This window comes from Heterocephalus glaber, unplaced genomic scaffold, assembly GCF_053883595.1.
Source record: "Heterocephalus glaber isolate CG9 unplaced genomic scaffold, H.glaber_assembly_v1.0 deba00001608, whole genome shotgun sequence".
Taxonomy (NCBI): domain Eukaryota; kingdom Metazoa; phylum Chordata; class Mammalia; order Rodentia; family Bathyergidae; genus Heterocephalus; species Heterocephalus glaber.
In genome coordinates, this window is record NW_028258379.1 from 30,742,832 (window position 1) to 30,765,860 (window position 23,029).

At 46.3% G+C, this 23,029-nt stretch overlaps 1 protein-coding gene across 3 annotated transcripts in view; it reads right to left on the reverse strand.

The window, feature by feature from the left end:
- Positions 1-22,792, reverse strand: part of Fbln5 (fibulin 5) — a 71,802-nt gene extending 49,010 nt beyond the window's left edge. Inside the window, exons 1-4 of one of the 3 annotated variants that reach the window (XM_004837059.4) lie at positions 22,345-22,792; positions 18,488-18,542; positions 16,655-16,706; positions 14,079-14,333 (exon numbers count right to left, since the gene is read on the reverse strand). In XM_004837059.4, coding sequence (XP_004837116.1) covers positions 14,079-14,333; positions 16,655-16,706; positions 18,488-18,542; positions 22,345-22,361 — 379 coding nt within the window. In that variant the 5' untranslated portion in view covers positions 22,362-22,792. Of the gene's footprint in view, positions 1-14,078; positions 14,334-16,654; positions 16,707-18,487; positions 18,543-21,853; positions 22,186-22,344 lie in introns of those variants that run through there. The other 2 variants (XM_004837058.4, XM_087195490.1) reach the window with 2 other exon arrangements.
- Positions 22,793-23,029: the final 237 nt, after the last annotated feature.

Sequence of the window (23,029 nt, forward strand, 5' to 3'; positions counted from 1 at the left end):
GTGTGGCTCTTGGGGCTTGATTTGGAACCCCACATCCTCTTCTACTTGGTCAGTAGGTGGCCCTGGAATGTGATCCTGGCAAGTCTTCCTCCTCCAAAAGCCAAGGCCAAGTCCCACTATCTCCTGTTGTTTTAACGACTTTCTATCTTGTTAACCCACTTGAGGCTTGTTTGCCTGCAAAATTACCAGGGCCTCCTAGTCTACCTTTTGTATCGTTGGAAGGAGATAAGGCTAGCAGACAAATTTGTTTAATTTGCAACTATTTATCAAGATCAAAAATAGACAAGAAGGGAGGGATTTAATTCAGTGGTTCCGCCGCCTGCCTCACAAGCACAAGGTCTTGAGTTCGATCCCTGGCATCCCCCCCCCAAAAAAAAAACATAGACAAAACAGTTGAAAGCTTACAGAGAGGATTAAGCTCAGCAGGTCCCTTTAGTGAGTACAGTAGAATTTTGTGGAACCAGACTCCAGGTAAAGAAGCTGAAACCTACATCATGACCCCACTTTAAAGGTAAAGAATTTGGGATATGTTACGTACATGTGCCAACTCCACACAAGGATTATAAATAATATGTGCTGCAAACATGTACCCAAAAAAGAGGGGGGATCGAGAGATGGGTGGAGTGGGGAGGCAAGGGAGGGAAAGGGTATGAAAAAGAATTTAAGATGTGGTGTGTACATGCACCAACTCCACACAAGGACTGCAAACATTATGTAGTATACACATGCACTAATAAACTAAAGTTTAAAATCTTGCCACCTCTTCTATGAGAGGTTCCATGACTCTGGAGCTCTAGAATAGAAAAACAAAAAAGTAAAAATATCTCCAAAAAATACATATAATCTTTTATGCTGTGGCTTACTTTAGTCTGAAAAACTGCTTAGAACAGGAAAGTTAACACAGGACAACAGAATCAGAGGTCCTATCCCCAAACTGTCAATCTGAGAGTCTGTATTGGTCACTGGTATTCCAACTACCTCGCAAAGAATGAGGATCTGCTATGGCTTGGGTCTAGGTGTCCCCCCAAACCCTCATGCAGTCACAGGTGGGGCTTTTTCAGAGGTGCTTGAATCTAGAGTGTGTGATCAATGCACGGTACAATGCTAGGATTAAGAGTGGGTGGTTACTAAATCTGTCACTGATTGTTTTGGTACCACCCTAATTCCAGCAGCCTAGATACAATATAAGAGACAGAAAGAGGCTTGTCTTGTCCCTTGCTACCTTTTGCCCACCATGAACTGTTTCTCCTGTGATCCCTGTCTGCCATGCCACCTTGCCTTGGAGCCAGCTGACTATGGACTGAAACCCCTAAAAACTGTGAGTCAAATAAACCTTTCCTGCTGATAACTTTAGGTGTCAAGTATTTTGTCTCAGCAACGAGAGAAAGTAACTGACCCAAGTGAAAAGATTCTATCTCCAAAAGCTACCTGTCTCCAGCAACCACTCTTTCCCTGGTTGTCATAAGCACCTGGACATGCAGAGTGGTCAGGGCTGGAGGAAGTCTTAGAGACTGTGGTTCAGCTTCTCTCATATGGGTGGACATATAGAGCCCCAGAAGGGATTGGAGCCACCCTACCCCATGAACTTGCTGCAATGCTACGATTAGAGATTAGACCAAGATCCCCAACAGCTGAGCCTGTAAATCAGAAATCTCCATCAAACAGATGTAAACATCCCTATAGGCCCCCATCAAAAGCCAGTGTTTGTAGAATAAAGCCCAAGCCAATTACATGGCACTCAAGGACCCCACAGTCTAGCCCCAGCCAACCTTTTGAGTCTCGCCTCTCATTCCATGCCTGCCCACGCCCAACCTGTGCCCAAACTGCAGGCAGGTTGGGTACCTATCATACATGGCCAGGTGACCAATAGGCTCACAGTCAAGGCTGGACCTCATCAATTTTCCTCAACATGCCATGAACTTTCTTGCCCTCCTTCCTTTGCTCACACTGTTCTCCATCCAGAATGCTCCCCCGCCATCTCTACCATGAAAATCCTACTTAGTCCTGCAAAGATTCACTTAAAGGCTAGCATGTCCACCCCCAGAGCAGGATTCACACTTGTGCTGAGCACTCAACAGCACCTGGAACACAAAGCTCTCATCACTTCCATCTCACACTCCAGCTCTGGGCAAGATTCGAATCCATTCTGTGCACATGCCCCTCTCCACCCACCTCACATCCACTCAGCTGGGAGATCCCTAGGGCAGGGACTGTGTCTTCTTCATCCTTAGTACTTGGCAGAGTCTGACACAGAGAATGCTCAGTGGATATCTGTTTAATCAAAGGGATGCAGGTGGGAAACACCTGTCCTTCTGGAAAATGCCTGTGACCACTCTAGCCCGGGCTAATCAAGCACCTCATACCTATTCTTTTTGCAGACCCATTTCATTGAGCTAAAGTTCTTTATTTGGGCACTGGGCTCCACAATTCCTACCAACCCACCCCACCCTTACCAGGAGATCATGAACTCCACAGGGCAGTGGTGGTATCTGACTAATTCTTTGTGCCCAGTATAGACCTTGATGGATAAATAATAAAGAATGGATGCATTCCACTAATGGTAATAAGTTAACCCATGTGGATAGCTGCATCTGGGACACAATCCATTTCTCTTTCTAAACATACAAGTAACCATATTGTAGCTTTTCCATTCACTTGATGAATACTTAGCCAGTGCTAGAAATACAACAGAGAACAAACCAGAAACTTCCTGCTAGGCAGAGAGATGTTAAATAATTACAAATGTGTATTTACCACAGTTATGGACCATGCACCAGAAGATGAGCACAGAATGCTCTGACCACTCCTAAGCTGGCTCTGAGCTTACTGGTCACCCTGGAAGCTCCGTCCCATCATGCTTAATCATGGTCACAACAGTCCCGGAGGATGGCCACCCCTCATTCAGCTCAGACACAAAAAAATATGTTTTATCTTTGTTCTCAACAGAAATGAAGCAAAGGCTGTTTTTTTTTGTGTCTTTGCCTTGTTTCATATCAATCTCCCTCCAATTATTAGCCCCCTCCTATGGGAACTGTGGGAGATGCCAATTTCATACTGATTCCGGATGCAAAGTCTGTTCTGTCTGACCTCACTGATTCCTGGGGGATGTATAAAGACCTGTGAAATATGTGGAGTTCATAAATCAATTCTGGATGGAATTCTGCAAATGTTTTAGCTTGAGGGAGAGTCAGACAGCACTGACATAGGCCCCAAGCATTACTGCTTGCTCCCCCTCAGTGCACCAGCTGTCCCTGGAGTCTGTGGACTCTGGCTGCCTAGGGCAAGGCCCAGCCCTGGCTGTCCCCAACTCCCCTCTGTCCTGGCTTGGACAAGCTGGAGGGAAATGGGAGGTCAGTCCTTGACATCTTGTCTGCTGTCTGAGGTCCTCTGGAGGGAAGGAATTCTGTGAATGTCCTTTCTCTGCCAGCCCCTAAGGAGATGGCCCAAGACCCTTCCCCAAGCATGCTCCTCTGTGTCCAAGAGAAACAGGTTGTCTCTGGGGCCCTGGGGGGAGCAATGGCATGCAACACAATGACTAACACCCTCTGGAGGTATGTGAGGAGCTGTCCTGGATGGTGATGGACACCTGGGCCAGTCTCACCCAGGCAGGAAAACAAAGCCTTTGCTGCACAGTGTGGATGGAGGGCATAGAGTCCCACAGAGTCTGCCCTCAGGGACAGGACTGTGGAGGTGGGTTTCTGCAAGTTCACTGGACCCGAACGTCTGTCCTTGGCATCTTTGCCCATCATCCCCTGAGCCAGGCTGTACATTTAATTCCATTCAACACTCATTGCATGGCAGTAGTGCCTGGCACCAGGCTGAGTGTGGGCCAGCTATAGTGACCATCTTAGCTGTCATGGCACCCTGTCAGCATGCAGCACAGTGTGAGAACTCCACAGGGGGTGCACTTCAAATGCAGGATGAGAGGGCCAGTGAGAAAAGGAGTGAAGGCTTCCCTCTTACTTGCCTGTACCCATATGCTCCTTTTATCCTTCTTTCCTTCCTTCCTTCCTTCCTTCCTTCCTTCCTTCCTTCCTTCCAACAGTCATTCATTGAGACTTCACTCTGCCACACTTCGTGGATGAACAGTAGATGCTGGTGCCATGCCTGCATTCCAAGAATCCCCACCAGGCACCCTACCCCTTTCTCTCAAAGCCCCCTTCACCTCCCACCCCCAGCACAAAGGGTGAGAGCATGTGGGTACCTGCTCGCATACACCTGGGCTGCCTGAAGCCCTGGCTTTTCTGACTCCAAGTTCAAGGCTGGGGCTGGCTGCTGGGGGAGGTTGTCTGATGAGGGACCACCTCACTCTACCAGCACTCCCCAGCCTTAGCCTGTGGGCCTGAGCACATGTGACCCATGCAGCCCATGGGTCCAGAGAGGCTGACAGCCTAAGGGAGAGGAGAATAAAGTTCTTTTCTAGTGCCTAGAGACTAAGAGGGCTCCTGCAAAAGCCTCAAAATCTGTCTCTGGCCCCAGTGAGGTCTGAGCAGAGACAGATGGGGAGAAATGCCAACATGCCCTTCTTAATGACACTTCAGTCAATAACAGACAGCATTTGGTCCCATAAGATTATATTACCTATTATAAGGTTATATTACACTATGATGTTGTCAACAATGACAAAATCACCTAACAATGGATTTCTTAGGATTTAGCCCTGCTGTTAAGTAACACATGACCCTATCAGTATGTGATTCCAACTGGAGGGGAGATCCCTCTCCTTTCCTTCCCCCTCAGTGCTCCCTCCCAAATCTCCCCTTTAGAATAAGTTGCCAACACACACACACCTACCACATGTCTAACCTGTGAGTGGGATGGCACTGCTAAGATTCAAGGGAAGGTTGCTGTTGTTACCCTGCTGTTACAAAGAGTTGCAAGTTTTTGGTGGGTGGGTGGGGGAGAGGGCATGATTGTTTAGGGGGTGCAGACCGTATTATCAGACATGCAGTGTATCCTTTGCTAAGCCTCAAAGCAGTCCACAAGATAAGTACTAGTATCCTGTCTTACAGCTAAGATGCTCAAAGGGTTTCAAGCCCTGAGCTAGACAATGCTCAGTGGTGGGATTGGAAACAAGTGCAGGTGAGTCTAAAGCCCATACTCTGTTCACTACATCGGGCTGTCTCCCAATGTTCCCTGGTGTAACAAACTACTCACTCTAGTGCCTTTGAAAAAGGAAGACCCTCTTTTCTTTTCCTAACAGCAGGAGTTATGATGTGGGCCTATCAGGTGAAGCTGTTGCTGGCAACATCAGATATGATTCCTAATTTATTGTCCCCATGTACATTCTCCCTAAACTAATACTTACATGGTATTTTATTCCTTATTTCATTATTTCATTCCTCATAGCACAAAGAGCTCCCAATCACTATTTCTTGCATCATAGCCGAGGTGCAAGCAGGAGTTACAGATGTCCTCACAGCCTGTTCACACATGTGGATGAGAGCCATGGAGAACATAGACATTAGCTGCTGATTTACATCTAGAACTTCCATGAGCAATTTGGTTCTAGATTTCACCAATGCGGTATTCAATCTACTTACAGAAAAGAAACCTAAGACAAGAGTTAACAACAAAGATAAGGTGCAATCATATGCTCCGGTTCAGCACATTTAGAGACACTGTCCTAAACCAGTGATGGTGGCATGCGCCTGTAGTCCCAGCTACTCATGAGACTGATGCAGAGGATCTCTTGGGTCTGGAAGTTTGAGAACAGCCTGGGAAACATAGAAAGAGCATCTGGAATGGTGAGGAGGAGGACAGAGAGACAGAGAGAGAGACAGACAGACAGAAAGGAGGAGAAAGGGAGTGGAGGAAGAGGGGAGAGAAAGAAGAAGGAGGAGGAGGAGAAGAAGAAGAAGAAAGAAGAAGAAAGAAGAAAGAAGAAGGAGGAGGAGGAGGAGAAGGAGGAGGAGGAGACTGCCTTTCTTCCAGAAGCATCATAACACGCCCCTCCCTCTGACTTAAAATACATAAGGCTCAAAGGTCTGCTTGGAATTGGCCCTGGTGCTTGAGACTATTTTCTACAGCCACCTCCTGTCCACCAGCAGGTATGTTCTCCAAACCTGGTAATACATCTAACTTTCCCAGAACCATCAGAAGCAGAACTGAATGGTCCTGCTATTAAAAGTCCACATTTCATCCATCCTCTTGCAACACCATTTATTTTTCTCACACAACTGGCTAATTCCAAAGTGGAACACAATGAAAAGAAACAAGACCAGACTAAGGAACATAAGATGAGAGCCAAGAAAAACTCGTAGGTCATTGAGAAAATTGCCATGCTAGGCATCAGGGACGTGACTGAGGGCCAGGAACATCCCATCTGAGGGTCCCCACCCAATACATAAGCCCATGAGGTGCACTGGACCTCACCACTGACCAGCGCCGATGAGCAAAGCCAGCTGCAGCTGGGGTAGGAAGGATTTTCTCATAAATGGAGAATTGGCATTCACCCAGGAAAAGATGTCATTGAGCATGTGGACTGCTTGAAACAGACACAGAGAAGAGCCAGATTGCCTGAGCAGTCCAGGTGAGAAAGAGTTAAGAGAAAACCCAGACTGTCTGGACACAGAAATTACATTCCCTAAAGACTGGGAAGACTTAGGATAGTAGAACATTCAGGAGTTGGAAGGGATATGAGAAATCATCTGGTGCTGGGAATTTTGTTTGTGTGCCATGAACCTGTCTGGCAGATGGTTGAAGTTCATGGATGAATCTTCTTCTCAGAATAATCCTTCTAATGCATAAAATAAAAGTTGTTAGATTATCGAAAACCAATCATACTGAGAGACAGTTATAAGAATATTTTTTAAAACAAATGTGATATATACATAAACATCTTTATCAGCACATTAAATAGCAAGATGAGGCAGCAGATCTAATATCTTCTACAACTTTGAAGTAGTGATAAACATAAATGATATTTCAAAGTAATTCAAATTAGTTGTCATAGATGCCATGTAAACATCTAGGTCTCTCATTCATACATCACAAATCCTGCTAACAGTCGCATGGCATGTTGCCTTCTTAATACACGGAGATGCCAAATTTCAATTAGCCGTTACGGGGGCGGGAGGGATAGACCCCTTGATTTTATATCTACAGACCCCAGATTAAGATCCTCCTAATATAATACCATCCCTTCTTTCTACAGATGATAACACCTAGGCCAGAGAGGCCAAATAACTTTTAATGCCACACAGCAAATAAGTAGCAAATCTGGGATCCAACTCCCAGTCCTTGTTGACATGTTATCTGTTCCCTTTACCACTCCAGTGTGCTGCCTCAATTTAGGTTTTAAAATGATTCCTTTTGAGGTTTTGTTTTTAAATGAAAATAATGTATCCTAACAAATTCAAGCAATATAGGAATTACTTGTGAGAAGTAAAGTTTCTACCTGTCTTAATCACTTTTCTTTTGTTGCTGAAACAAAATGCCTGACACCCAAAGTAAAAGGAGGAAAGGTTTATTTGCTCACAGTTGGTAGAGATTTCAGTCCATAATCAGCTGGATCCAAGGCAGGGTGGCACATGGCAGAGGGGCAACAGTTTATGGCAGACAGAAGGTAGCAAAGCAACAAGGGATCTTAACAGCATCTTTCTGCCCCTTTTACCTTATCCAGGCTAGTTAAGGCAGGTAGCACTCACACCCTTAATCCTAGTGCCCTTGAGCCTAGCATTGCACCATGAATCAACTCCAGTGGCACACACTCTAGATGCAGCCACCTGTGAAAAAGCCCCACCTATGACTGCATGAGGCTTTGGGGGGACATCCAGACACAAGCCACAACATTACCTTTCCTTAAATCCAGTTGCCTCTGAAAATGAGGGCCTTGGACCCACAGCATTGCATCATCTGGGACCTCAGGCCTCCCAGACCTCTGGAGCAGGAATCTGCACTTACCTCTGAACGACTTACTGGAGCCCTTTCTCTGCTGAAGTCTCCTTGGAAGCACAAACTAACCCAATTCCTACCACTGCTGAAATGTGGAGAATTCAACCCTAAACTCTCTCAAAGACATGTGCTGTTAAATCTAGTTCCCAGGTGAAAGAATGAGCAGTAACTGAAGAACGAGTCTAGGGTTAGAGGAGTTGTAATAAGGGGAGCTAATTCAAAATGAAATGTTGAAATTTGAAATGGCACAATAATTACAATGACTAACTTATTAAGCCTTGAGCATAAGCCATCCTGTAGGTTAGACAATTTACATACATTATTCCATTTAACTCTCAAAATAGTTGGTATTGTCATCCACCTTCACAGATGGAAAAACAGGTCTAGAGAGTAAACCATTTGCTCACCATCATGGTGAGCACACCAGCCCATGAGAGGGAAAGACTAAGGCAAGATGTAGATGCCAGGGTTGGGGCTGCCTGCCTATGAACAAGCTTTCTGGGACCATTTCAAGGACAGCTGGATAAAACCACCTTCAGAGCCCCTGGGTTTCTTTCCTTCCCCAGACCTGCTTGGTCCCAAAGCCTTCAAGCAGCTAAAGCTCCAACCCCTCAGCTTCACACATTTTCCCCAAGGGTCAGCCTAAGGGCTGGGTTTCAAGTTACAGCCCAAGCCCGAAGCCTATATAAAAAATAAAGAAAGAGGAAAAGTGAAGGCCGCTGTTCTTCCCCATCGGTGTTAACCACAGACCTACCACACTGGGGCTGAGTTTCCTACGTGCTCTTGGCCTTGTCTTATCTGCTTGGAACAAATGCCCACATTGGGCTTGCTTCCCATGGTTTTGTTTCACAACTTAAATAAACCCAAGCTTTCCTGGTATCTTGGTGCAGATTAAGTCTCCTCAGGCTTTGAAAGCCTGTAAGTATGTTTGTATGCAGTGCACTTTTAGGTCATTTTAAAGAATTAAGGTCTTCAGTACAGTTTTGGGCTCTGTGAGTATTTGCAGAGGTTATTATCCTCGGGCTCTTATCACCTCTTCCACAAATCTTCCCAATTAACATTTACTGGGGGATACTTTGTGTAGACACCCAGCATGGCATTTTCTGCTGTGATCTATGAGGCAGGCATTGTTATACCCATTTTACAGAAGAAGAAATAGAGCCCCAGATCTCACAGGTAGGAAGTAGCAAAACCAAGTTGAAAATCAAAGCCTGTCTGATTTCTAAGTTGCAGCCCTTTCTAGTGTAGAAGCCTTCCTATCTCTCCCTTTTCTGTGGACCATCTTAGAGGCTGCCTTGTATTTCAGCTGCTTGTCATGTATCTAATTTCTCTTCCTTGATCATAAGTTCTATAGAAAGACCCATAGCCACCCGATTTGTGCCCAGACTAGAGCCTGGGACCCCCAGTGAGCTAAATGAACATTGGTTGAATATTGGCCAGCCTTCAGGAAAAATAACTGAAGAGAAAGCCTCAGGCCAACTCCATGCAAAAGGACCTGTGTGTGCTGCTTTCTGCCTGTTGGTGCCCCTATCAACAACAAAAAGCCCTGGCCCAACAAGAGAAGAAAGACCTTGCTCATAATTTCACGAATGGCCAGAAGAATTTCTGCAGTTCCTAGTGGGGTACAGCTCAAGTAAAAGACTGCCCCCTCAGCTGCAAAACATTTCATGAGCCTTAGTACCTGGTAGAGTTCCCTAAGTTTGCTGTTGAGCCAAGATGGTTAGCAAAGCCTGTACTTGGCACATTTACCCAGAGAGATGACACATTGAGCCCCCAAGGGAAACAGTGTGCAGAGACAAGTGGCAGCCACAGTCAGGGAACTTGTTCCCAGAGGCAACATGTCATGTGGGGAAGGTCACTGTGTGTGGGTTCAAATCCGGGGTGCCCAGGCATTTCAGCTGCAGACCCCCACACTCCCTGACCTTCAGCACCAACACTGCTAACCCCACACCATGCTTCTCCCAGGTTGCTATTTGGCTGGCTCAGGACTCTGTGTTTGTTTGACTTTGCCTTTTGTGTGGGACTTGGATGATGACATTCCCCTCCAGTAGCCCTTTCCTCTTTGCAAGTTAATGGCGTCTGTCTGGATCTCCATCCAGATCTCCCAAGAGTCAAGGTTCTGGGGAACACATTCCACCCAGGCATGAGTGTCACCACTCTTGTGGAGCTGAGCACTCTCAAGCCAAGCTGCCAGTTTTCTTAATGACACAAAATATTCTTGGCTCATAGGCTATGATTCTTGGGTCCCTGTTCCCACCCTCATCTGTAAAAGTGTCCCAAATGTTCCTGTTTTATATCTAGGTAATTGGGGACTCAAACCTGAGGCCAATTGTTGTTCCAGAAAGAGCCAGGTCTAGTTACTTACAAAGTGAAACCCAAAATGGAGAGCTTAAGAAGGAAATTCAGAGGTCCTGGGGAACCAGAGCTCTGCCTAGCTCACAGGAACAGGGCATAATCTAATTGGACACGAGAGAAAAGATAGCTTCCTTGAAAGCATGTTCAAAACCCAGCAAAAGTAAGCTGCAGTGAAAGGGGTACCCTTTGCTTTTTCAAAGCAGACTCTTATACATTATGGAAATGAGGAGGGAAAGAGAACAAGGATGCTAGCTATGAAGTAGTTTGCCCCTCGCCCCACATTAAGCCAGAACTGGATCAAGTGCCTAGGCCTACTGCCAGTTTATAGAACATAAAGGGGACAGAGAAGTAGGTCATCTACCATTACCATGAGGCCATCAGCAAAATCTCAAATATGATCAGTTCTCCAGACAAATAACTCAGTATCATCAACAAAGAAGTGGTGATGGAAACAAAACAGTTGGAATGACAATGAAGACTTAATCAAGGCAAATGGGGGCCATGGATTTAGCTCAGCGGTGCTGCACCTGCCTTGCAAGTGAGCGGTCCTGAGTTTGATCCTGATACCACACAAAAAAAAAAAAAAAAAAAAAAGAAAAGAAAAGAAAAAGAAAAAAAAATCAAGGCAAATGGTAGATCTTATTCAGATCTGATTCAAACAAACTGGTGGGAAAATGGTATTTTTGAGACAATCAGGGAAATCTGGAAAGTATGTGGATATTTAATAATGAAAAATGCCTCTTGTTGACTTGTACTAGTTTAGTGATGTGGATTATCATTATCCATATTGTGGATTTGATGGGGTTGATTTTGAGAGGTTTTGGTAAAGAATCTTTACATCTCAGATTTAAGGATGAAGGGGGTCTGCTGTAAATTAATGTGCTAAATAGAAAGCAAAGAACAATGAGATTGGAGCTGTGCCAATAATCTGGATGATAAGTCGGTAAATGCTTACTATGTCCTCTCTACTTTTGCCCAGGTTCAAAATTTTACAGAACAAAAAATTTCTTTAAGAATGTAACAACTTGCCAGTAACACTGGCTTAGTACTGAGTCTCTGAGGGGCTACGAAGAAACATTTACCCCACTGAGCCTCACTTTCCTCATCCAGAGCCTGAGTGGTTCAAGTCCTAGGCTGGCCCTTCATTCTCTGTGTGACCTTACACAGGTTGCTAAACTCCTCTGTGCTTTGACTTCCCCATTGGTACCACAGGAACAATAACAGTCCTGCCTTGTAGGGTTGCTGGGAGAACTAATGGCATTTATTCTGTACAGACCCTGGCACAGGAGCACTATGTATGTATTTGGTATTATTACTAGAGCTCCTGCTGCGACTCTTGTTTTTTATTTTTATTTTGATGAAGAGGAGAAGGCTCCTTTGGAGTTACTGTCTTCCTCTCCTAAAGTGACTGAAGCTTCAGAGATGTCTCCCAGTTCTCCCCAGCTTACACATTGCTCATCCACTGCTTCTCCACATGATCAGAGCTACACCCTGGAAAACATCACCTTCTCTTTCTGGGGCAGCAAGACTTTCCCCAACATCCTTTGTTTCACTTCCTGGCTCTACAGCCAGTGCAGCTTCCTAGCCCCACCGCAGAGCCTAGAAGGAATGTGGATAGCAGGAGCTTCCCTTCTCATCACTTTTCTAGCTCTCAGACCCTGTCGCCACCTCCTACCATGGTGAGAGGAGCCTGGTGGGTGGGGCTGAAAGACCTCTGTAAGTCAGGAAGCCGTGGGGTGGAGTGAGGGGAAATCAGAAAGAACCCGGAGTTGAGAATGCTTAATGCTGAACATTTTGGAAATGGATGGGCCTGGTGCCAGTCCTCACAGGGTGCCTAGATTGTATTCTTCCTACAAAAGGGCCATTATGAAGGCTCTGCACCTCCCATGTGACAGGCTCAGAGCCTCAAGTGGTATGACGTCAAGGGGCAGGGGATGAATAGTTTTCCCAGCCACGTCTTCAGTGTCAAGGTCTGAAATCCTGGAAGGAGGTGTGTGGGAGGGAGGGGTACTCTGGGGAGCCCCAAGGCAGTGCCTACTGTTCTACAAGGTTTCTGGTGGGATGGCCCAGGATGTCAGCTAGAACTTCCACACCATGACTAGCTGAGACTTCTCCCCAAAGCTGGAGCATCTCCGAAGTGTCATCACACCCCCTTTCTCACCCCTACCTGTGAACATGGAGGACCGGTGATTCAGATTAGGTGGCCCCATGTGCCATTCCTCTGAAAGAACAGCATTGCTCTCCCCCTCTGTCTATCTCTGCATTTTCTTTTGATATCATTATTTTCTTTCAAATGGGAGCGGTCGTGTCATCCAGTTAGGACAATGTAGCCTGGCAGTCAGGGCGGCTGGACTCAGAGCCAATCTGTGCAATTACCTAACTAGTTGGAGTCCACATTGCCCTTTTCATAAAATGAAAAGACTAAAGTTGATGATTGTTAAAAAGTCCTTTTGATTACAATGGACTATTGTGCTGTGTGTTATAAGGAAGTATGGTACTATGTTCGTCACCAAAACTGCAGAAATGTGTGGCTTGATTGGATCCCCCGCTTTCTCCCTTGGTCCACGTCACCCTTCAAGGTAGACATAACAGCTCCCTCATCTGCATTCAGTCTCTGTGTCTATCTCTGTCTCTTTCTGTCTGTCTCTCTATTCCCCATATGCTGAACATGCAACCACACTCTTTGAGACTAGTAAGAATGCAAAACCTTGGGTTTAAGTGTATCCAATTTTCCCTGGGAGATCTGAAGGACACTTGTTTGAATATTATTTACATGTATCCAAATGGAAATGCACACTCATTTCCATGAACATATAGAAGTTTTCATCAACAGTCTTTATAACTGTTGGTTATAGCCCAATACTCGAGTTCTGAAGCCCACAAAAATTTCACTAAGTAAACCAATGGCCTCCCACACTTTGGGGATATAGGAAGGAAATATTAGAACTTCAGTTTATATTTATGTTTATCGCATTCTTTCAAAGTTTCTATTATGTGTGCTTTATATTCCTCAAGCCTTATAACAGGATATGTATGCCATTTATAAATATGTACAAAATAGGGATCTAGGCTAAACAAAATTTACCAGATGGGTTTCAAGATCAAAAAAGTTGAGGGCCTTCACCCTGGACCATCTTCCAAAGCTGCAGAAAGCTACAAGGCTTTGATCTGACCACAGCCAAAGGGATCAGGATGGATCCCAGGTAATTCTCCTCAGGCCACATTGGCCAATGGGATCTAAAGCTCCCTAGGGCACTGGTCACACCCCTTACCAATTCTTCTGGGGCACATAGCATACAGTGTCCAGTTCTTTCCAGAGGCTTCATCCATGAGGCTCCTTTTGGCCATAAGAACACTGGTTCCCTTGCAAGTAATCCACTTCTCTCTAGAACAGTGGTGTTGGCCCTAAAGGTTTCCCTGCAGGAGTACGTGCTCCACTCTACCTCAGAAGACAGAGCTCTGGCCCTTTCTAAATCTCTCTAGGATTCACTTAGCAAGTTCGACCAAATGTATCTGTTATTTAGCTGAGAAAATTTGAACTAGGTACATAAATAGATAGGTGATGCGTAAGTAGGTAGAAAGATAGAAAGAAATAAAGAAAAAACAAATTCATTTTCTGGAGAACAAGGAAGGAAGCAGCAAACTCATCTCCTAAGGCAGGAGAGGACCAGAGACTCTGGCTGCAAGAGTGAAATAAGTGTGTAGAAAGGAGGCCCCTGTCCCAGTGGTGTGTTGCCTGGTAGCTAACACCCACTGGGGCAGATGTGCGGATTCAGACAGTGCCTCCACCGGTACAATGGGGAGGGAGGAAAGACAAGGCTACTCACCCACACACTGGTTGCCTTCATCCATCTGGTATCCAAAGCGGCAGACAAGAGGTCTTGAAATTGTGGGGTAGTTTGAAGCTGATACTGGTGGGGCAGCTGCTGGGTATGGACCTGAGTAGGGGGTTGAGTAAGGATTCGAGTAGGGCCCTCGATACACTGGGTTTGTTCGGGGTATGCACAAATACCCGCCATTTTGGTTGACACACATCATGTCTCCTCGGCAGGCCTCGGGGATGGTCCGGCATTCATCCACATCTGCAGAGGCCACAGAAAGCTGAGCGTCAGTGCCCCTGACCACACTGAGCATGCACACAGATAAGCAGAGCGACTCAGAGGACCCACACACCTACTTACCAGCCTGTGCTCCAGCCAGTGCTGCCCCACGGCAGGCACCCCCAAACACTGGCTGAACCAAATCAAAGCAACTGATGTCACCAAAACACCACTCCTTCAAGTACCACCATCACGATGTCGACCACATTCACAAAACCTTGTGCTACCATTTGTTTCATCATTTTCTTTAGATGAAGCACATTTGAAAGCCAAGCAAATGTATTTTTAAAATCTTACAAGACTATAGCAAATGAAGAAGTCTGAAAACACAGGGAAGGGCTGGAGAATTATTGTCACGTCTATTCCAGATAACAAGTGGGAAGGGGAGAAAGAGCGCTTTGGATTGTGTAACCCAGTAAGTGGCAGAGAGCTAGTAACTTGCTAAGAAAGCAGAGGCTTTTTTTTTTTCTTCTGGTACTCGGGATTGAACCCAGGGCCTTCCCACTGAGCTATATGCCAACCCTTTTTAATTTTTAAAAATTTGAGATACTAAGCTCCTAAGTTGCCCAGGCTTGCCTTGAACCCATGATCCTCTTCTCTGGGCCTTCCAGAGTGCTGGAATTGTAAGCAGCTACAGAGCCTTTCTTTTGTTCTCATTGTGCCCACACACTGGGCCTACTCAATCAGGGTGTGTCCCATTATCTGTGTTAGCAAGGGAGAGGTGGCCTTGCTGGAGACAGGGGAGACCTGAACTCTGGCTCCAGTGAGCAGTGGACCTGGCTCCGTGTGCTGGTCCTGAGGGCCAGGGGCTAGGGGGAGAGGACTAGACCCTGACGGTTTATCCCACCATCTTACCTCAACTGAGAAGCTCACACCAACTCCCACCTTGGGGAAGGGGAATGTTAAGAGTCAGAGTGCACTAGATAGAGTTGTTGAGTTAAAACTGATGAACCAGAAAAGGAGGCTGCTGTCCCCACTCATGGTGCCTGGGCACCTCCTCAAAGTGCTGTACTTAAATCCAAGTATAGGCTCAGACTCCCCAAGGAAGGTTTTATCCTGACAAAACATCTCTCGCCCCTCTGTGTCTTAGCTGACATGAGCTCAGGGAAGACAAATGACTTGGCCTAAATCAAATACCTGTAATTAAAAAGCTAAATACTTCCCCAGTGTGGGGCAGGGCAGCAATATAGAGCTACCTTATTCTTTTCATACACACTGTGCTTCTCAACAACTCATTATTCTGTGCTCTGAGAGTTCTTTCCACCCATGGTCTTCATTTATGTTGTTCTTCCCAGCTTGTGTCCAAATCAAATGTGACTTCTACCACTCTTTATTGACCCTGGACACAAAGTGTCACTCTGTCCTCTTCTTTTGCGTAGTCCATTGGTCTTACCTCCATTTGGCAGTGACTTCATTCCCTCAACCTGTCCCAAGGCTCACTCTGTCTAAGTCTCTCCCCACCTAGAGGGTATGCTAAGTAAATGCCCCCCTCCCAGTGGCTCCTCCGCATCCTTGGAACCTGCCAACGCGTTTTGTCACCTGGTGAAGGGAATTAAAGCAGCAGAAATGCTATCCAGGTTGCTGGTTCCTGGCACTGAGATTGGGAGTTTATCCTGGACTATCTGGGTAGACCCAATGGAATCGCATGAGTCTTTGAAAGTTCAAGAGGCAGAAATGGTCAGTGAGATGCTCTGAAAGAAAAAGAAGAGACTCAAAGCAGGAGATGTGATGGCTCTAAGGACAGAGGAAGGACCTCCAGCCAGGAGGAAGGGCAGCTTCTAGAAGCTTCAAAGACCCTCAGCCAATAGCCATCAAGGAAACAGAACCTCCATCTCCAACTGCCAGGAACTGACTCCTGCCAGTCACCTCGTAAGCAATGGAATGGAGTCCCCCGTTCAAGCCTCAAGAAGGGAAGCCATTCTGCCCATGTGTGGCCTTTAGGCTGGTCACTGATGTGGGGCTTCTGACTTATAGAACAATGAGACCATAAATGTGTGTGGTTTAAGCTACTGAGTTGTGGGGACTTGTTACAGTAGTGCTAGGAAAATGATACTGAAGGGAAGCTCAGTGGGGATAGGGGTCCATTCTTTGACCTCTCACAGTGCTTATTCAGTGCTCAGGACAAACAAGGTGATCAATACAAGGGCCTCATTGGTCTCAATCTCCCCATCTCACCCTTGTTCTTCCATGGGGAAGGAGAATACAGATTTGACAGTAGTGGGCAACAGCCAAGAAAGACATAGCTCTGTGATTGGGCTGGCATCAAACATCCCACCCCAGCAAGGGATCTGCATGACTCGTACCTAAACACTGTCCTGTCTGGCGATCCAGGTCAAAGCCATTAGTGCATTGTTGCTGCAGGGAAGGAGAGAAAAGAAACACACAAGGTCATTGCACTTACTTCTTTACTCTAAAAATACCATAGCTGCATTGGAGAAAGTTTGAGAAATGGAGCAGAGAGAAAAGGCATTCATAATGCCAACACTTGTATTATAATTCCTACTTGTTCTCTTAAAGTTTCTTACACTCACACTTAGCATTGCTTTTCTAAAAACTCCCTGCACTCCTGCTTCATCAGCCCCATTTCGAGCAGGTGGTTTCTGGGCCTTTTGATGCTCTAATAAGAAGAGCAGCAATGATGACATTGGATATGTACAATGTACATCTGCATCCCCTCTCCAAGGATGGAAAGAGCAAGTTTTAAGGGCAAGGATTCTTTCTTTAGGTCCAATCTAACCCCTCCTGCTTAGTACCAATGAAATACTTTGTCCTCTATGAAATCTCTCCCTGATGCTCAGTCCTGGACATACAATAAAAGCTGCCTGCAGGTCAAGTCAGTTTTCTAACTAGGGCCACCCACTGAAATTCACCCATTTCAATCTCAATAGGAGAATTACAGGAAGAAGCCTCCTGAAGGAGACAGGTCTTGCAACCCCACAGGACAGTGGTTTTCACACACAATTTGAACTACAGCTCTATGCACTTTTAAAAAGATGTCTGGAGAGTGGACAGGCATGGAGGCCTTGGGAAGCCCCTGGACCCTGGAGTTTCATAGTAATGAGCCCAGTGTCTGACTGTGGGACACAGCTCCTGTCTCTACGTCTTCCTCCAGCTTCAGAATCTGGGATCCCTGAGCTGTGGTTGATTGATGGAGATGATGGATCTGGTCTACACTGCAGGAGAGGTTCAAGAGTCCAGGGAACAGAAGAGGCAGGAGGCTATGGGATAAAGCACAGGAGATCCAGGATCCATCCCTGCTCTGCCACTCAGTGGTGGAGTGGGTTCAGATCCACTGGTCAACCTGGCTTCAGATTCCCAGTGTAGCCCCTACTCATTGCATATGCTTTCTATACCTCAGTTTCCCCATCTGTAAAATGGGAACAATAATACTTCCTAAGGGATAAAGACCAAATGTGTTAATATAAGTGAATGTGTTCATACAGTGAACACAACCCTATGACACTGCCCTCCCTGGGCCTAGACATCTTCATCTGTTCCCCACACGGCAGGATTTGAAGACTGCAAGGTCTCTCTGAGATAGGAAATTCTTTGCTATCCTTCTCAAGATTTTGCCTACAGTTCTCAAGGGCTGACCTTCAGTCCCAGCCTAACCTTACCTGTCCTCTGTCCTCAATTGGCCTGCCTCCTCCAGTTGTCCCAGCCCAGGGGTTCCCTCCCAAGTTTGGAGCAGAATCCTCTAGCAAAGCATGTTGGGATGTCTGGAACCTTTGCTTCCTCGCTTCACTTGCTTCCACAGGGGATGTAGAACTGAGTACACACAGACCCATGGAAGCCATATGCAGGGATCCCGGGGGCGCTGTCATCCAGAAACATGACAACACATTTTAATTTTGCAGATAAATCAAGTCTTCCTGAGAGACACAAAGGAGGCAGCATGATCTAATAAGTTTCTAACTGGAAGTCAAGGTACTGCCACTTAGAAACAACTTCACCTGGGCCAGTTTCTACTTCTCTGAGCCTCTGCTATACTCTCTATACAAGGAAGAGCTCCAATTAGGTTGATTAGGTCAAGCACCTCCCACCTCTACAACCCTGTGATTCTAAAATGCATGGCTGGACTCCTTTTTTCTAGTTTTTATAAACATGTTTCTGGTTAACTTAAAATAAAATCTTACCTGTGCATTCCCAGGACTTGGAAGACAGAGAGCCAGAAAGGTAACGGTGAGTATCCTGCGAAAGTAAGAAACTGAATGTAAATCCCAAGGTATATTTGAGAGCATGGATCTCATGCTATCATGTTTGCGCGCGTGCGTGTGTGTGTGTGTGTGTGTGTGTGTGTGTGTGTGTGTGTGTAACTGGGGATTGAACCCAGAGCATTCACACTGGGCTGCATCCCCAGCCTTTTAAATTTTTTATCTTGAAACAGAGTCTAAGTCACTGAATTGCCTACGCTGGACTTGAACTTGCTATATTCCTGCCTTAGCCTCCTAGAATGCCAAGATTACAAATGTGCACCACCACACTGGGCCTGTTCTGTATTTTTTATTATTATTATTATTATTTGATACTGGGGATTGAACTCGGGACCTTGCACTTGCAAGGCAGATGGCAGAACCACTGAGCTAAATCCTCGGCCCCCTGTTCTGTATTTTTAATGGTGACTTCACTGTGTATTTATGGCAGGACAGGGAATATGGTGGAGAAGCCAAGGGGCCTTCCAGATACCCTAACCATACCTAGCAAAGCTTGCCTCTTCTAAGTTACACTTTTTTAATAAAGGGTTTTGCTGCTCCCCAAAATAAAAAAGTCCAAACCAAACTCTATGAGATGCACAAGGGTCTGACCTGTTGTCTTGGTCTTTCCTCTTTAGGTAGGAGACCTGCCTGGTCTTTGAGCATCTCTATTTTGAAATAATTACAGAATAGACAAGCTATCATGCCCTCAACCACGGAAAGGGGAAAATGTGAATGTGAGGCACTTTGAGTTCCACTGAAGAACAGGGTCACAGGAAGTCACTTACCCAGAGCTTTGAGCCCTCAGTCCCCACAGGTGAGAATCCCCAATCAACAGATGGAGCAGTCCCTTGTGCCAGCTATAGAGTGTAGCCTCAGCTCCCAGTGGAGGAAGAGACCGGGGAACCTGCACAGCCCAGAGAGGACAGAGCAGGAGACAGGAGGAGAAGCCAGCACTGGGTCAGGCCAGTGCTGCCACCCACGGGCCACTAAGCCTCTCTGCGGCTACCTGTGATTCAGCTCTTCACCTCTCCCAAGCTTTTATTGATAAAACTGTGGTCACTGAGATCCTTCCACAAACACAAAGTCTGTACCATCTCATGCCCATTAAAGTGACCATTTAAAAAGACACATAGAAAATAACAAGTGATAGGAGAGACGTGGAGAAATTGGAATCCCTGTGCACTGTTGGTGGAAATGTAACACTGGTGCATTCATAGTTACCTCCAAAATTAATCATGAAATTACCACATGATCTAGCAAGTCTACTTCTGGGAATACCCAAAAGAACTGAAAACAAGAAGTAAAAGGGATATATGTGCACCCATGATCACAGCACCATTATTCACAACAGCCAAAAGACTGACACAATGTGAATGTCCACAGATGAATGAATGACTAAACAAACCATATATATATATATATATATATATATATATATATATATATAAAATTCAGGTTTTAATAGGAAGAAAATTATGAAACATGATACGACATAAATGAACCTTTGGAACATTAAGCTAAGTGAAATAAGCTACGCAGAAAAACAAACAAACATTGTAGAATTCCACTCACGCTTGGTATCTGGAGTTGTCAAACACATAGAAGCAGAAAGCAGGATGGTGGTTGCAAAGAAAGCGGGAAGAGGAAATTATTGTTTAATGGGTACAGAGTTTCAGTTTTGCAAGATAAAAAGAGTTTTGGAGATTGGTTGCTCAGCATAGTGAATGCATATGACGCTACTGAACTGCACGCTTCAAAATGATAAGATGTAAAAAAATTCAAAATCTACGCCAATGCAGAGCTTTATCAAGTGCTATTATTATTACATTCAATATCAATTGATCTGAGCAACTCCTGCTTGTACCATGGCACTAGGCAGAAGAGCTACAAAACTATCACCGAATCACTACCGCCTTGAGCTGGCTGGGGAGTGGCAGGAATCAGGGTCTTTGGGAAGAGCACTGCTAGGAATGCCCCTGGGTGCCAGGACAGCTAGGCTAGGGGTGGGGACAGGATGGTTAGGGAAGACTTCCTGGAGAAAGCGATCTTGGGGGCTTCATCAGTAGGTAGTGGACCTGGGGACCAGGCTGGACTGAGGAGCTGGTGACTGCTAATGTGGACCAGGACTTTATAATCCCTTCCTTTACACAAGGAGTGTTCAGCAGATTGCACAACCCACTCACACCCATGCCACCTGGCTCATGTGGAGCAGCAACTTTGGATACTTGAAGCATCCAGTGCGAAGGTGACATCCAGGGAGAACAGAGCCCAATGTGGTGTCAGCGCATGCAAATCCACTGCCTTCATGTAGTCTCCAGTCCAAAGATCCAAGACCTCGAGCATCCACAGGTTTTCATTTCATCTGAGCGCCTGTGTGAGCCAGGTTCTATAACCCTGGAGACAGCTCTGACCTTATAAAGTGCAGAGCCAAATCCTAGGGCTTTTTTGATATTTGCGACGGCCAGAATTATATCTGGAAGGAATGAAAGAACAATAACAAATTTATTTTCCAGTCTGTATATTATGAATTTCAATGTTTTCCTGTTTCTTCACATGAAGTTTCCTTTGGGATGGTTATAAGATCCTGTCTCGTTTATGTTGGAGACAGAACAGGCTGAGTGCAGGCAGTGGACTTCAAGACCTGGTGGAAAGGGTGTGCTGAGCCCGCCTCTCCCCCTACTCCTTCTCCCCCATTCCCCTTGGCCACAGGCAGCCCCAGGATGGTCCAGCCCCAAGCCCAGCCTCCTGGAAGCACCACAGCCTTGTGCTGGGGCCCAAATAAGCTCCAGGCTACTGGGGAGGGTTTCCAAAATGAAAAAATACTCAGGCACTCTGGGTCCCACAGCATCACGAATAGCTGCACCTTGTCAGGAAAACCCTAGAAAATGCCAAAAATGAACCAACTATCATTAGTACTGGGGAGGGAAGGGAGTCCATGCCCCAAACTGGTCCTTGAAACTTTCTAAATCAGGTGGGTTCACCCATTTTGTGCACCATCCTAAAATATGAGGAAAGCCAGGGAGATCAAGCAAATATCTGGACTGTCATTGACGTGTGGGTCCCTGACCTAGGACAACATTATTGTAGCTTAGTACTCAGCATGCGTGCACACACACACACGCACACACACACACACACACACACACACACATGCACGCACGGTTAATTTGTATAGAGCACCTTTGTGTTCCAAGCTTTTGCAAGATAAAGGCTGCACAGATGTCATGTAGCTCAAGTTCTGCAAGGTTTAAGGATTCCTTGAGCGGAACTGCAATTTCCGCAAAGAAGAGCAAAACATTTGCTTACATGTATCTCTGTCTGTGGTCCCCGCTTTTCATTGGCTTGAAACATCTGGGTCCCATACCCTTTGTGAATCCCACACAGACATAGAGCAAATCCAGCCCACGACTTCACCAAATCCGTTTGCTTGTCCAGCAGTCGTTGCAGCAAAGCAATTGCTAATAATCCATCTCCCCAATTTAAAAAATATACTAAAAAACCCACTGTGTACAGAGTTGACGTCCTTTCCAAAAAGAGGAATAAAGCACTGAGATTTTTTGCAGACCTCTCTCTCTCTCTCTGCTCTCTGATGCTGACTTCTGAAACTGTTAGAAAATCAACTCAAAAGCAACTTCAAGATGGAAATTACAGAGGCGCAGCTTTTTATAATTAACAATGTCATTGCATCACTAGCAATGCCTTTCCCAATACCCTGACACCGCCTGAATCGCAGCCATAGACATTTTCCACCCACCAGGGTTTGGTAAGGTTTCCAGACCCTGCCGAGAAGAACCTACCTTCTTAGTCCGGGCATGTCCAAGATGCCCGGCGAGAAGAGGCAGCGGGGAAGGAAGGAGCTGGCGGCCGGACGCTCAGAGGAGCTCCGCGGGCCGGTGGGGCTCCCGGGGACCCTGTTCCAGGCGGGGATCAGAGGCAAGGGCTGGGGAGAGCCGGGTGCTCCGAGCCGCTGCACAGCCCTGGCGGAAGCACCTGGTTTCGCTTAGCCCTCTTCAGTAATTCAGCATTAAACCAATTGGAGGAGGAATGTTAAAAATGAACACCTCATTTTCTAAGTATGTTAAACAATGCAAATAGGGGCCTCAGTCTGGACACAGCTGGTTCAGATTACACCAACTGGCGAGACTCCTCACAACAATCTTGGGGCGTCTGCCAGGGCCAAGTGCTCTGAGCTGGGAGGGGAGCCCGGTCCTGACGTCCTCGGCAGCCAGCGAGCACGTTGGCTGCAGGCGCTGGGCAGGCAAGTGCAGGCTGGGCAGGTTTGGGGGGGCGGGCACAGACTCCTGACTTCCCCACCCCGGGCGGGCCGAAAGGGCGGGGTGGGGCGCGCGCACTCTCAGCTTGGCCCTTGGGCGCAAGGAGGAGCAGATAGCACTGGGACGAGAGGGATTTGAACTCATGACAGGCACAGCTGCAGGAGGTAGAAAAGTAGAATTGACTGGGAAGCCGGAACCCACTGAGCCG